Source organism: Vigna umbellata, chromosome 3 (assembly GCF_029865625.1).
Source record: "Vigna umbellata cultivar VRB3 chromosome 3, Vumbellata_1.0, whole genome shotgun sequence".
Taxonomy (NCBI): Eukaryota; Viridiplantae; Streptophyta; class Magnoliopsida; order Fabales; family Fabaceae; genus Vigna; species Vigna umbellata.
In genome coordinates, this window is record NC_142167.1 from 28478430 (window position 1) to 28493622 (window position 15193).

Sequence of the window (15193 nt, forward strand, 5' to 3'; positions counted from 1 at the left end):
TCCTTCACTAGATCAATTGAAACATCTCCATATGTTCATATCATTAAGATGATCATAACAAAAAAAAAGAAACACACTAACAGACAAATAGAAAGGAAAATGTAAATTAATGTACCAAAAGTAATCATATCTCACTTTTATAGAAGTAAGCATATAACACAGTAAAATCAATCAATCTTAAAACATACAACCATTTCTAGACTTGATCATCCGAATACATGTATTGATATCGAATTCTTAAGAGACATACACCCGCGTGTGGTGAAACAACTCACTCACATCAAATTACCACACACCAATGTTAATCCATCAAACATTTATGGCCAATATGTAACTACTAGACTCAGGACCTCTTGTTACTCTCCACGACATACCCCACCATTCTCTACTTGAAACTGAATGGTTATTAAGAGTCTAAGAATCATCCCCCATTTCGGAGCTCTTACATCAATACATCCCACTATAGAAATACAATAAGAATTTCCCTATGAAATTCCTTTTACCACGTACTTAGTCCATACACACATCCATTATTACCATCATAAAGCATCAATAATTATCCACATGCATACATTAAATCAAAATAAACCAATTCAAATCAATAATCAAAAAACACATAAAGAGCAAAAAGAATCCAGACACACAGTGAGTCAGATCTCTTGCCTAGCGAATTAAAAAGAAAAAGAATCCAGACATGTAGAGGAGAAGTGACATTTAGTGCCTAAAAGTGTCGCTCAACGTCACATAAGACAGGAGCTCTCTGACTTGCAGCGTTCAACGTCTAACTCAACGTCCTGAAGCCTAGAGGCTCTCTGACTTTGCAGTGCTCAGCGTACAAAAGGTTGTTCAACATCGCACTAGAAACCAGAAACTGTGATTCTTGATCTGATTGCACTCAAGCACTATCCACATGACTAAATTAGTATTCTTGACACTAAAATTGATTCGAAAACATGTTTAAACATCATATTGAATACCAAGTTGTTCAAGTGGCCAATGACTCAGTCCATTAGATCAAACCAACAACCACCACAACCCCAAACAACAACTTAGCATATGAAAGACCAAATTTTAGAAGAACAAGAAGTTAATAAAGTCTTAATTGACGCAAACACAAACTCCTCATATCAAGTTCACTCCATAAACAATCTCCACAAAATTTCACCTTTCAAACCACCAATTCTAGACCAATTTTTAAATAGCTCTCAAACCTGTTACCAAAATGACCAATTTAAAACATAAATCCTATCATTCACAAATCATCAAAAACTCATTACAACTCAACAAGCTGTCTACAACCATAATTCATAGTACTAATTTCAACATGGCACATAATCCACTATCATAGAATTCAAAACAAATTTCAATAATTAATCCATACAATTACCACCTACAAACTCAGGTTATCAAGCTACTAAAATTATGGAAGTAAGGTATTTAGCTTCCTTTACCTTACAGATGACCAAACCGGTCTAGAAAGCCGAAAACAACACCAATGCACAGGAAGTCCTATATGCTCCTACGAACCACCAAAACATGATCAGGGTACACCTTTAGGATCATTGATGAATAGAGAGTCTCATAAAAGACTCAAGTGTTCACATGCATACACAAATGTACATGCAAATAAAGACAAAACATACCAAAAGAGGAGAAAAAACCAACTTACCTTATCTGAGAAACTAATAAATCTAAAATGAAGAATTCACCACCACGATCAATTATATGGTTTCAATTCTTCAACTAGACGAACAAAAGACAATAACTCCTAAAGAAAAATAAAATAACTCTAAAAACATAGTTTCTAAAAAATAATATATTTTAAAATAATAATTTTTTTTCATAATATTAATATTAAAATACTTTAATATTCAAATAATCAAATTTTACTACTTTTAAATCAATACCACTTCTAAATTACCATGTATTCACATTATACATTTATTATTCAACTTTATTTCTTAGACGTTTTATCGTTATATATTTTATAAAGTTTCATACAATTTACTCATAGCTTTGGCTCTTAAAAATGACGTCATGTTATTATTAATTTTATTGTAAAATGGTATCGTTTTATCATCAACATGATGAAATGTACGGAGAATATTTTAATATTAAAATGTGAAAAGATTTAAAGCTTAATATTCATAAAATGATAGTGGTCAAATATGTAATTAAGGGAAAAGGAATTTTCATCCTTTACTCCTCTTTCCTTGTATCAACTCATAACTTGAGAAAGAAACCAAGTCAAACTATTTGTAATTAATCTATCAAACTTTTCATTTAATAGTTGAGAAAGGTAGCATATCATTATTGGAGGATATTCATGAAAGTTTTGCTATTTAATTGATTATAAAATTAGATTCAATATAAATATATGGAGAATTCTTATTTGATCGATATAAACATTTTATGCTCCAAAATTTGTAAAAAAAACAATACTAATTATGATATGGAATTTTAATTTAAAAATTAGATCGAATTCATCTAATTTGATTCCGCTGTATATATTGATATTAGTATTAGTTATTTGATATTCTAATCAAAATTCATTATTTATATGGCTTTTAAAATAGTTATTGTATAACTTAAAAAATTATCTTTTTGACCTTTTCACAGACATCAATTTTGGAATTTTATCTAATGTAATAACTATCCGACAAGATTAGTTAACAATAACGTCTAAATTTCTTTAAAAAGAACGTCTGAATTTCTTAAACGTGGAAGTTAGAAAACAAGTAAAAATTTCTTCAACGTCAAAGTGTTTATTAAATGACTTTCACATCTATCAAATCACTTCCCACATCTCTCTCATCTTCAAACAATTACAATAGAAAAAGTCTTTAAAGCAACAAAAGTTTAGAATAAGACTTTTTAAAAAAAATGAATAAAAGTAATTAATTTAAAGAAACATTATTTCAGTATATTTTGAATCTTATAAACCAATGAAAAAACACAGTTTAATTGTTATTGCACTAAACTATATAATAATAAAATATGTAACAGAAAATAAAAAGAAATCTTTTGAAAGATTAAGAACAAGGACTTGGTCTGACTTCTACTTAGGCTAATTCTTTTAAAGTATATTATCATAAATTTTCGGGTGTGTTTAAATATACAGTAATAATTTTTTTCAACTTATTAAAATTGAAATATAATAATTTAATTAAAAAGTTAACCATTTAATCCTTTCTGAATTGTTAATTGAGATCATAACAGTTCTAGAAAAGTTTTCGTATTTTAATTTTCGTCCATGATATTTATATACTAATAGTTTGTCTCTGTATTTGTAAAAATTCTCAAACTTTAATCCTTGAAACGAATACTTTTTTTACTAATAAGAAATTTTTATTTGAATATATAAAAAAATTCAAAAGGCTAATAATGATGTATACAAATTTGGAGAAAAAAAAGCAAAATAGAAGGAACAGAAACAAAATTATAATCCAGTTAAATTTACAAGTTCATGCAGAGATTATTCTCTTTAACTTAACATAAAACTGAAGCTTGTTCATTTCCTAATCTTATAACATAACATGTTAATTGATTAAGCAAAGGAAATCTTACATTGCCAAAAAACAACGTTATTATCTTTTGGTTGTTAATAGAAAGAAATGAAAGAATTACAGAAGAACTATGAATATATTCAGAGAAATACAGTGGTAGAAAATGCTAGAACATGATTATTTGCTATCTACCAGCATCCAAGGACTTGGTACTCATGCTAATGGAGGACAGATACCCAGATGTTTCAACAGTTCTCAAAGATGGCGTGACTTCTAAGAAACCTGAGTTCATTCTGCTGCTGCTATTAGAACCACCATATCCCAAATCACCAATATCAGGAAGAGGGTCATCAAAGTTTAGGTACCTTGTAACTTGTTTCATGGTAGGTCTATAATCTGATCTACGTTGAGTGCATAGTAAACCCAACTTGAGAACCAACTCAACTTCTTCCTCATCATAAACTGAATTCAGCTTAGGATCAACCACCTCAAGAATTTGACCCAAATGGTAATTCTCAATCGCCCATTCGACCAAGAAAAACTGATCTGAATCAAGAGGCCTCTTACCTGTGACCACTTCAAGAAGCACAACCCCAAATGCATAAACATCAGTTCTTGTAGAAGCTTTTCCTGTGCGAGTTAACTCTGGTGCAATGTAGCCAATGGTTCCAACCACCCTGGTTGTGTGTGATACTTGACCATGGTTATAGAGCCTTGCAAGTCCAAAGTCACCTAAACGTGCATTCAAGTTTCCATCTATCAAAATATTGCTAGTTTTCACGTCTCTATGGATCACCACTTGCTCCCACTCTTCATGCAAGTACAATAGTCCAGCACTGATGCCTTTGAGAATGTTGAATCTTTGCCCCCAGTTCAAGACAAAGCTGTTGTTGGGGTTATATAGGACACAATCAAGGCTTCCATTTGAAATGAAATCATAGACGAGAAGGAGATCATTCTTTTTCTTGCACCATCCTTGAAGGTTCACCAAATTCTTGTGTCTCAACCTTCCCAAGCTTTCAATCTCAGCTGCAAATTCCCTCATTCCATGGAAAGGGCTCCTCACAATCCTCTTAACAGCAACTTCAGTTCCTGAAGTTGGTAAGACACCTTTGTACACAGCACCAAAGCCTCCAATTCCAATTAGTTGGCTCTCTTTGAACCCTTCTGTGGCAAGGTGAAGATCTTTGTATCTGAACCTGTGAGGACAATCCATCTCCCAGTCCTCAAGAACCTCAAAATCCATGTATCTCTTATAACATGTCAGAAGAATTAGAAGACACAGAAGGCTCAAAGTCAAAGCGGACAAGATGCCAATTACAACATTGACCCAAGGAAACGAAGAGGGATCTTCCTCCTTGGGTGGTGGCTCTGGAAGATTAGACAAATTCATAGCAACACCGTTCACTGCAAAACTCCACCCTAGAAGATAATGAGAGCTTGTTTCCTGGCCAGTCGATGCTGAGAAACCAACATACATGTTTTCCTTCATAACGTTGGAAAGGTCAACGTTGTAATTCTTTATGAGTGGTGTGCTGGGCCTTGATAATTCCCACGGAGCTATTGTTACATTCAGAATTCTCTTTTCACCATCATACTCTATCCAAGCGTGGACAGCATCAACCTTGGCCATTCTGAAATCCTCCTTTACACTCTCAGTACCCTCTTTAATGTATGCAGCTGGTTCAGTAATCCTTGAGTCCATTCCATTTATATTCACCCCAACATGGTTTCCTTCACTGTCCGAGTCACCTTTGTAACCATTTACAGTGTCAAACTCCACCGCAAAGATGTTATTTGTGTCATTCCCATCATTGGCGGAGTTAAAAAGACCAAGATAATGGCCAGCCTCAGCCCCAGGAAACTGTGTTGATGGCGCTATGGTGAAGGCAAGGCCAAAGCCCCCAGAACCAGAACTAGGGGATACAATTGAGAACACAAAGTAGGTGCTGAAAGAAAAAGCAGAGGGTTCAAGGGGAGGGTCTGTTTTGTTAAGCATTTGGAAGGGTGTTTTGTAGAATGCATGGCCTATAATATTGGTTGATCTGTTAGTGAGTTTAAGTAAACGACTGGTTTTGATGATGGAAGATCCTTCAAGGCTTATATCGCTGTTTTCATCAAATCCTTCAAAGATCAAACCATTGGAGGAGGAGGCAACAACTTGGTGTAAGGAAAAGGGAAATAAGAGGAAGACAAGAACAAGAGCTTGAGAAGCCATAAGAGATAATAAACCAATAATGCTGAGAGATTTTGGCATTTTGATTGACAAGTGAATCCATGTGGGGGCCTTTATTTAAGTACTGAATTGGTCAAAGCCAAGAACATGCAAGGAAAGTCTTCTTTGTCATGTTCTCACATGTGAACGATAATGATACGAACCAACTGCAGATGCGAATGTAATTTTCTTCAGAATTTTTTGAAATTATATTTTTCATATATATCATTTTTTATGGCATACGCCCTACCGATAGCTAGAAGATTCAAGAAAATTGAGTTTCACATTAGTTAAACAAACCTAAATTTATGTTCATATGAATTAAGGTTGATGTGAAATCCTATTTTAGGATTTTTTTTATACTAAATTTATGTTCATATGAATTTTCAAAACTTGGATGAAGTTTTCTTTTTCAACTAATTTTTTTCTCTTTTAATGGAAGAGAGTTTTGTTTCAATAACTTTAATGTTAATATGATGTTAAACAATACTAGAAGCCCTTTATTTAAACACATGTTTAAGTTATGTTGAAAAGAGTGAAACTGAGCCATGCAAGGGTTAATGATTCACATATAGAGAATTATTTTTTTATAACTATCAAAAATGATTTTTTATATAATTAGTATAGAAAAAGCAAAGAATATAAAAAGTATTCACTTTTGGTGTTGGTTATAGAATTGATCCAGAAAGTATAACTTTTTACACCGGTTAAACGTACAATAAAAAAATTTAGCAATAGTTCATCTTCTTTCACGAGTCAAAATCAAGACAACCACATTCAAACAACTGTTCGCCACTGCAATCCACCATGCCAACGTTCTTATGCCTCGTTGAAGCAACACCTACACATAGTCATTAATCACAGGAATAAGCACGCAACAAATCACAAGTTCCTAAATCGCGCAATCCACAAACCTCGAACAGTGACATATCGACTTTCATCACTCACTCATTATACCTTTTCAACGTAACCATTACCACGACACATATTGTCATACCTCCTTGTTACCTCGTCAAAGAAGGAAATTTCCAAGATTCGCTACCACCATGAGACAACAACATTGAACTTGCATCGCGCGCCAACAAACACGAGCATCCCCTCTACAGATTGCACAAACCATGGTGACCCCAAATCACATCTCCATTACAACATAGACTGAACTTCCAAGATGCAAAACCACACGTAGTTAGAAATTATATCTCTCTCCATTGCAAATGTATAACTGCAAGCAACCATGAACAACATCAAGTGCATCACCTAAAGAAGCAAAACCGGATAAGAAAAGTTTCAAATTCAAATATTTCCAATGATGATGAGGATGAATAATGGTAAGGCGTGACAAATGTTGTTTCAAATGTTTTGATTCATTTGCAGACCTAGGCTATTTTGGACTGAAAGTAGAAAATCACTACAAGGGAAAAATCACTTTCTATACCGGTTATAACTAAAACAACAATAAAAAATATTTTTGTTTATTACGAAAATGTTACCACATCAACTTTTTATACAATTATAATTATCATCAGTATAGAAATTTTTTTTATTTATTAGAAAAATGTCAATCGTCCACTTTTTGTATTAGTTATAACTATAACCAATATAAAAATATTTCTTTTTTTATTACAAATATGTTACTGCATTCATACAATTATAACTACAATCCGTATAAAAAGTGTTATTTTATATATAATTATTTCAGTACACCGCTTTTTATATTTGATAAATTATCATTTGTATATAAATAGTCATAATAAAAAAAAAAAGCATATTTTACCCAAAATGCTTAAAAGCAAAGTGTAATCATTTATGATAAATTAAAGATACAAGGATGGTACCTATTAGGTTGGTTTAAAGACGTTTAAAGTAAATAGCCAAATTAAGAATACTTTAAGCACAAAGGGATGAAATTAAAAATATGATAATGCATGAAGTTAATATCAATTTAGAACTTCTAGAGATAGAGATGATGTCATATGACAAGACCAAATCAATAATTGCATGTATATACATACAAAGAAGTTCTAATACGTTGGAATCAAATTGAAATTCTACAAGTACGTCTATGAACTAAATTGTGTGTTTAACCTAAACACTAGAAAACCCAAATTGTACTCTTCTCTTGCACTTTTGCCATAAAGGGTATATAAAGTTGTAATGTCAAAATATAAAAACCAGAAAGTATTGGAAAACTTTCTATGATATACTCTTGCTGACATACTTTAGTATTAGTGTTATCGAAATCCACAAAATCACACAAATAAGACCTATTGACAAATATGAACAGTAAATTTTGTATTTTTTTTTATAATTTTCAGTCAATAACAAGTAGAGTACATGCAATAGTCATACTAAAATTTTGTAAAATAACCTAAACACTTTCCTTTGTCATTTACCATAAAATCCCTTTTATAGAGATGCATATATAATATATTTTTCAAACAAATAAGGAGTTAGGGTTGTACATTAAATAGGAATGAATATGAAAACAATACAAAAAAAACTCATATATCTATTGTTTTAAAAGATCGAGTAGAACATAAATTTTAACTTTTTTTTATTTATATAAAATGTTTTTGACTCGTTAATTCTAAATCTTATTGACATTTTCTCTAAAGAAAAAACTCAATTGGTGTAGTGTTTTTTTTTTAAAAAAAAAAATCAAGAGAAGTGAGTATACTAAGGATAAAATAAACTGAAAATATAAAATGTAATTTCACGAATTTTTTCGTAACTTAATAATATAATAACATGGTATTTTCTGGTATTTTTCTATTGTTATTGTATTTTATCTAGAATATGTAAGACTAGTAGTTTAAAAATGCTGACATTCCAATGTTCTTGGATGGAAGTGTAATGTTCTTCCTTTGAAGGCAATTGAATATACGTTGTTTGCGATGGAAGTGGGTTTGAAATTTCTGAATTTGTGTCCCACCATTAGAAAATGGTGAAGCTAATCACATAAAAGAGATTACGAGGAACCACAAAGTATAGAACTTGGAATATAAAGTCTTGGGCAAGTTGATTTATTTTTAATGGAATAAGACCGCAATCTGCAACCATTTTATTTCTTTTTATTTGCTGTGGTTCTGAAATAGCCACCTTCTATTCAATTATTTGCAACTTCACATTAATGGGACCACTTCAGAAAATGATATTCATGTCCCGAAACATCACACCCACATGCACCATTTTCCCAAGAGTTTGAATTGACAACTCCATTTTATGGGAAAATGAATAGAACTTTACCAAATATAAAAAAACATGGGTAATACCACAATTAATGTTTTAGAAAGACCGCCACCATTACAAAGGGAAGAACATATCTCTAATGTGAGAAACTCTCGGATCATAGTAACGTCACATGAGATGCGGATAAATATTGGATTTAATTTATTTTTTCTTTATGTTTATTTATGTTTATATATTTATATTCTATTTTTATATTTATATTTCGTTTTTATATTGTTTTAAACTATTATATTAAGAAGTGAACTTTAAGTTTAACTCAACCCCACAAAATTTGCTTGTAAGGTGAGGTTTGCACCCTACTTATATATTATAATTTGGTCTTATCTCTAGTCGATGTGAGACTTCCAACACACCCCTTCACGTTGATGTATAGACATCTCAAGCGTGATAGTAGAAATTAATAGGTGGTCCGATCGATAGCGGTCCGATGTGGAACAAAATGCCACATAGATCTCGCTAGGATAGGCTCTAACCATGACTATGATACCATGTTATGAGAAAAAAAGGATGAAAATTGTATATCATATTCAATGATAAGGAGAGAGTACAATTTATATATACAGTTGTTTAAAACAATATAAAAACAGAATATAAATATATGAACATAGATGAACAAATATGAACGGAAAATAAATTAAATCCAATATCCCCTCAAGCTGCAACTTATATCCTTAATGCTTAACTTGGACAACAAAGATTGAAATTGTGCTGGATGCAAAGCTTTATTATGAATGTTTGCAAGTTGTGCTGAAGTAGAAATGGACAAGAGCTTAATTAAACCAGCTTGAACTTTATCCCTTATGAGATGACAACCAATTTCAATATGCTTTGTCATCTCATTCATGACTGGATTCTTGCAATTTTTATAGTAGATTGATTGTCACAAAACAGAGGAACTGGTTGTGGTAAAAGCTATTTCAAATCATAGAGTAAATATAGAACACTACAAAAAAGAAGGACATTACCGAAGGCCACAATCCCTCGGAAACCGCCAGAAGCCGTCGGTAATGACCTTTTACCGACGGCTTATCGACGGTCAGATGACCGTCGATAAATCCCTTGTCGCTAACATTTACTGACGGCCTTTGCCCCTCGGTAATTACCGAGGGGCAAAGCCTTCGGTAATTACCGAGGGGCAAAAGCCTTCGGTAATTACCAATGAGCTGAAAAAAAGTATAAACTCAATCTAGAACCATGGATCCAACAACAAACCTACATTATAATTGTTACTTACTAACAACCATGTCTACACTCCATTCATACAAATGACGGCCCATACCCATTTTTCAATAACTTTAATTACAAATACAGATTTCACTAGGCATCATATAAAATCAAATATAATTAATCAACTCTCAAAAATATATTGTACAGATAAGTAAATTGAGAAAGAAATCTAGAAGACAAAACAAAAACTAAAACTATAAGGCTAAAAGAAAAGGAAAACTTGTTCAAATGGGCCACCCATCAAAATTGATCTTTTTAATTTTTATATAAAAGAGCATATTTTCTATTCTATTATTTACTATGCTATCTATGACTAAGCAAGCTAATAACCAAAATTTATCACTATAATAGAAAAGAAAGATAAAGAAAAGGCTTATTGGTTTTGCTCCATGGTCAGCCAAAGTGTGCATTAGCTCTTTCCCAACTATCTGCTGCAGCAGTAACAATTCTTCATCACAGGCTGACAGCTGCTTTTGCACGTTCAAAACTCCTTGCTGCAGCACCCAAAACTCCTCATTCAATAGTTGTTGATTTTGCAACTTCTAGGCTCTTTGGGTAGTGTTAACACTATCTCTTGTCTTCACCGAAGTTGTCTCAGTGTCTACAACTTCCTTATCAAACTCTACCAAGTCAGCTATTGAATGAACACCTACTGTGAAGCTATCATCAACTGGAATAATGTCAAAACCAGTGCATAACTCTGAAACAGCATAAGGCATGTCAATATTTTCAATGGAAAAGGCTGAATCTAAAATATGGGTGTGTGCAAGCATAACGTAAACATAATCTAGAGCAGGTTCTATGGGTTCAACTTTAAACAGATCCAAAGCATTAAATTCATATTGAACCTTAGAGAGCTCTATGGGAATGCTAAGTTCAGAATAAACCTGTGTTCTCTGATCACTAGCTACCTCATCAGGGTCATTTCCATCCAGCTTGAACATAATGATCTCTTCCTTGGCACCTGCAAAATAGTTAGAAGCAGAACATATGGTAGAACTGATTTCTTCACAAATTTCACAACCACCCCCAAGGCATGTACAAGCAGTGAGTTTTTCATTGTTCAGTTCTAAAGAATTTAAGAACCCAACAAACTCAAGTTCAAGTTCTAATCCTAAATCAATACAAGCATTTTCAAAATCAGCCAAATCAACTTTCACATCATCAAAAACTGCATGTCTATCATCATGAGCATCTGATTCCTCATCAAAAAGTGCATTTAAATATGTGGAATCACCAAAAACACTAGATGCAGGTATATGAACTATATCAATGGAAAATGCTGAATTTATGATATTAGAATGATCAAAGCAAGGAGTAAAATCAACAACTTCTACAGGCACATCATGCATATGATCAAGCACATTGAAATCAATTTCAAGCTCACACACATCAACATCAAAATCCATTTCACAGTACTGAAGCACCAAAACATGGTCAGCAGCTTCCCTAATTTTTTTCAAATACTCTTTGGACTTTCTGAAATCAGTTTGTACTTCCAGCACAGTAGGTTCAGCTTTAAAATCAGAATTTAAATCAACAGTACAACTAATTTCAGAATGAGGTTCAGTACTATCACCATCATAATACACATTTTCACTCAATGGAACATTAGCAATGGTAAATTCAAATATAGGGACAACAACAAAGCTATTACAATCATGAATCACAGCCAACTCCCTAAAACCATCAACTAGCTTTTCAAAATGAGTATCAGTGTAATTATGGTCATAAGGTTCACATACACATTCAGAAATATCAACAGATGCACTCATATAATCATCACTCATCAGAGAATTGGAATTATCAGAATTTAAAGCATAATATGAATCAGTGAAAGAAGGATTAGAGTATACAGAGGTGGTAGGACACTCAATCTCTTGAAATTCTGGGGCAGCAGCTACCATCAATGGTGCTTCATTGTTTGTTGCCCCTTTCTCCTCTTCATTTTTCCTTGTCAGCTGATTGATAACAGTCACCATTTGAGCCACTTGGGTGGTCATTTCTTGAAATATGTTAATTGCAAGTCTTTCTGCAACTGATCACCAAATTCATCCTGCCATGGCTGCAGCGACTAAAAATTCTCCTCCTCAGGTTCAACATACTGGTCCCAGTATGAATGTGGCAGCTGCTGGAAAGCTTGATTGGCTGACTGCAAAAATTCCTCAAGAACAGACTCAAAGAACATGTTAAATCCTTGTGGTGGAGCATTGTAAGGGAAAGGGAAATTACCATATGTAGAGGAATTATCCATACTTACCAATTGCTAACCGGAATAAAACCAATCAGAACATTTTTCACAAACCATTTTTCACATTGTAATTAAAAGTGAAAGCACTAAACAAAAATAAGAAACATTTTTCACAAACCAAAGCAATAGAGAGAAGAGAGAAATCTCATCTCACCTGTTCCAGTTGATATACACTTTGCCTTCCCTGATTCCCCTGATCAAGTAGTGAAACTTGTTTTACAGCAAAAAAGAATCCATCTCTGCAGTGGAAATCAGAACATATAAAAAAATTAACAAAAGGAATGCACAGGTAGTTAGCGCTTAAGTAACTTCTAAAAGCCACCATAATGGGATCAAATATCAAATCTTGTGAACTTCAATTAATTTAGAGTTTTGAAATAGGGGCTTTGCAAGGAAACCAACCCATATAATGAAGCAATTTGAACACAAGATATACAAAAGTAGATGATAACTTAACTAAGTGGCCTAATAAACTTAGTTTGACCATTCTATGACAAAAAAAAAATACTCATATAATGCTTATGAATATTTCCCAATCCGGAAGAGCAACAAAACAAATATATTTTAGCATCAAAGAGTTATGATAGTTTAGGAAAGCCCCAACAGGGGCTCCATATTAAAGGAAAACTTAAACCATAAAAGCAACAAATATAAAATAATATAATCTAGAATATTTGGCAAAGAAAAAAGTTAAATCAATACTAATTATGTTTTCCATTGCTTAAAAATCAACAGCCCAAGGAGTAATGACACGGGCCAACACATGCAAAAAAGGAATGCACTAATCATAGTCTTTTTCAATAGATTGTTAACCAAAAGTACAAGACAGTTTAAAAGTTCTGTTGTATATGTTCAAATATCATCTTGATTCTATTTGCATGTTTCCTTATTTCCTTAATTTATTTAGTTTCCTTAGATAGCTTGGTCATAATTCATGAATATTATGTGTAGAAATAACTCACCAAAACACAAAAAATCATCTTTCCTTTCATCTCAATAGATCCGATCACTTCTTCACTGTCAAAAAATTATTGTTTTGAAAAGAAAGGAAATGATTGATTATATTATTTAAGGAGCAAGACATTTTCCCAACAACCACAGCTATGCTTTAGTCCACAAACTGAAAACAATTATAGTGTACTGGTAAGCACTCTCCAACAAAATTGACATTCACATACTGTCATATGCTTTTCCAACATATTCTCATATCCAAACCTTCTACAACTAACCTGCCAATCTCCTAATTATAACACTAACATTCCATAACATAGTATCCTACAAAGATTTCAGTAGAAAGAGAGGAATAAAATAGATGAACCGAATCCCTAAAACTGTTCTCACTGGCCCTACTATAATTATTTCTCTTTTTCTTAACCCTATTCTCTAACTCCAACACCACAGTAAACAATGAAATAAACAATAAGGCTTATCTTTCGTTTCTAACAATAACTTTGAGTGAGTATAAGCTAAGTGATGGGCTCAAAATCACTTACTCAGAAATCCCTTCATAGACATAGCCAAACGAACCACGCCCCAAAAGCTTACCCTTTTGCCAGTTACCCGCTGTAGTAAAATTAGGACCTGTGGTAGTGCTAGAAGAATCATCTTCGTTCGAAGTAGAAAACCTAGAAAACTCATCCACAATATCTGCAATCCTCGCCGCGTTTTCCTCCTCTTCTCTCTCCACCCTCACTCCACCAATATCAAGGCAACAACACTGTCTAGGCTTCAGCAATATGAACATGACAGTGTGAATGAAATTCTGTGGAGCTTACCTCTACCAAGATACCGCTTCACGAGCATGATAGCGACAAAAGCCCACAACGGCCCCTCCAACAAAGTCCCTCAACCTCCACACCGCCAGCCCTAGCCCAAGACCAAACCACGACGAACCCTAGCCCAAAGACTCCCCAAACCACCACGCATCGTGAACGAACAGCGATCAACGCACCACTCACCATCGTGACGGGCCACCACCAGTGACTAACCGAGAAACTGAGGGAGCGTGAAGAAAGAGAAGGAAGTCTGTGGAGAAATGGATGAGACGGACGAAAGCGACGAAGCTGAAGAAAATCAAATTGGGGAACGAAAAACCCAATTTGTGACTTAAATTAGCCAGGACGTTACCGAAGGCTTAAAAGCCTTCGCTAATCATCTCAATACCGAGGGCTTCAAAGCCTTCGGTAAAATGTCGTCTGTAAATCGCGCTTTTTCAGTAGTGGAAGCCATTGAATTTCACATGTTGTGGAAGCTAAGGCTTTATATTCTGCTTCAGTTGATGTTCTAGGTATAGTACCATGCTACTTGGATTTCCACTTGATTAATGATGCACCATAGAACACATTAAAACCAGTCACATACCTTCTAGTGTTAGGGCAAACAACCCAATCAGAATCACTGAAAGCCTTGAGAGCATGTTCTGTGTTAGAGAGAAAGAATAATCCTTGTCCTGGATTGATCTTGATATATATCAGGATCCTTATTGCTGCTCCATAGTGATCTTCCAAAGGATTGGAAAGAAATGTTAGCATAAAGCTAAAGAGCAAAATTTTTGATGATGTCTCAAAGTCAAGTCTCAAGTGCTCTTATTGTAGGAAGATCTTCATGAAGACTTGTTTTTATATTAAAACTTTTATAATTTAGTAGATTTATGTATAGGATTTGGTTTATATTTGATTCTATGTATTGTTTGCCTTAGGTTGCGTTAAAATTTATTTTGAATCAAAAAACCTCATTTTATACTTC

The 15193-nt window shown here is 33.4% G+C and overlaps 2 protein-coding genes and 1 pseudogene across 2 annotated transcripts; all 3 read right to left on the reverse strand.

Annotated features, from left to right (window-relative positions):
• Positions 1 to 3489: 3489 nt before the first annotated feature.
• Positions 3490 to 5773, reverse strand: LOC124833494 (lectin-domain containing receptor kinase VI.3 pseudogene; annotated as a pseudogene).
• Positions 5774 to 10739: 4966 nt separating this feature from the next.
• On the reverse strand, positions 10740 to 11791 carry LOC148202172 (uncharacterized). The gene is made up of 2 exons (XM_088109544.1): positions 11747 to 11791; positions 10740 to 11615 (listed from the first exon to the last, which is right to left on the reverse strand). The coding sequence occupies exons 1-2, from the start codon at positions 11789 to 11791 to the stop codon at positions 10740 to 10742; spliced, it is 921 nt and encodes a 306-aa protein (XP_087965670.1).
• A 760-nt stretch (positions 11792 to 12551) lies between these two features.
• On the reverse strand, positions 12552 to 14654 carry LOC148202173 (mitogen-activated protein kinase kinase kinase 1-like). The gene is made up of 2 exons (XM_088108152.1): positions 13942 to 14654; positions 12552 to 12687 (listed from the first exon to the last, which is right to left on the reverse strand). The coding sequence occupies exons 1-2, from the start codon at positions 14190 to 14192 to the stop codon at positions 12594 to 12596; spliced, it is 345 nt and encodes a 114-aa protein (XP_087964278.1). The 5' UTR covers positions 14193 to 14654; the 3' UTR covers positions 12552 to 12593.
• Between the last annotated feature and the right edge of the window lie 539 nt (positions 14655 to 15193).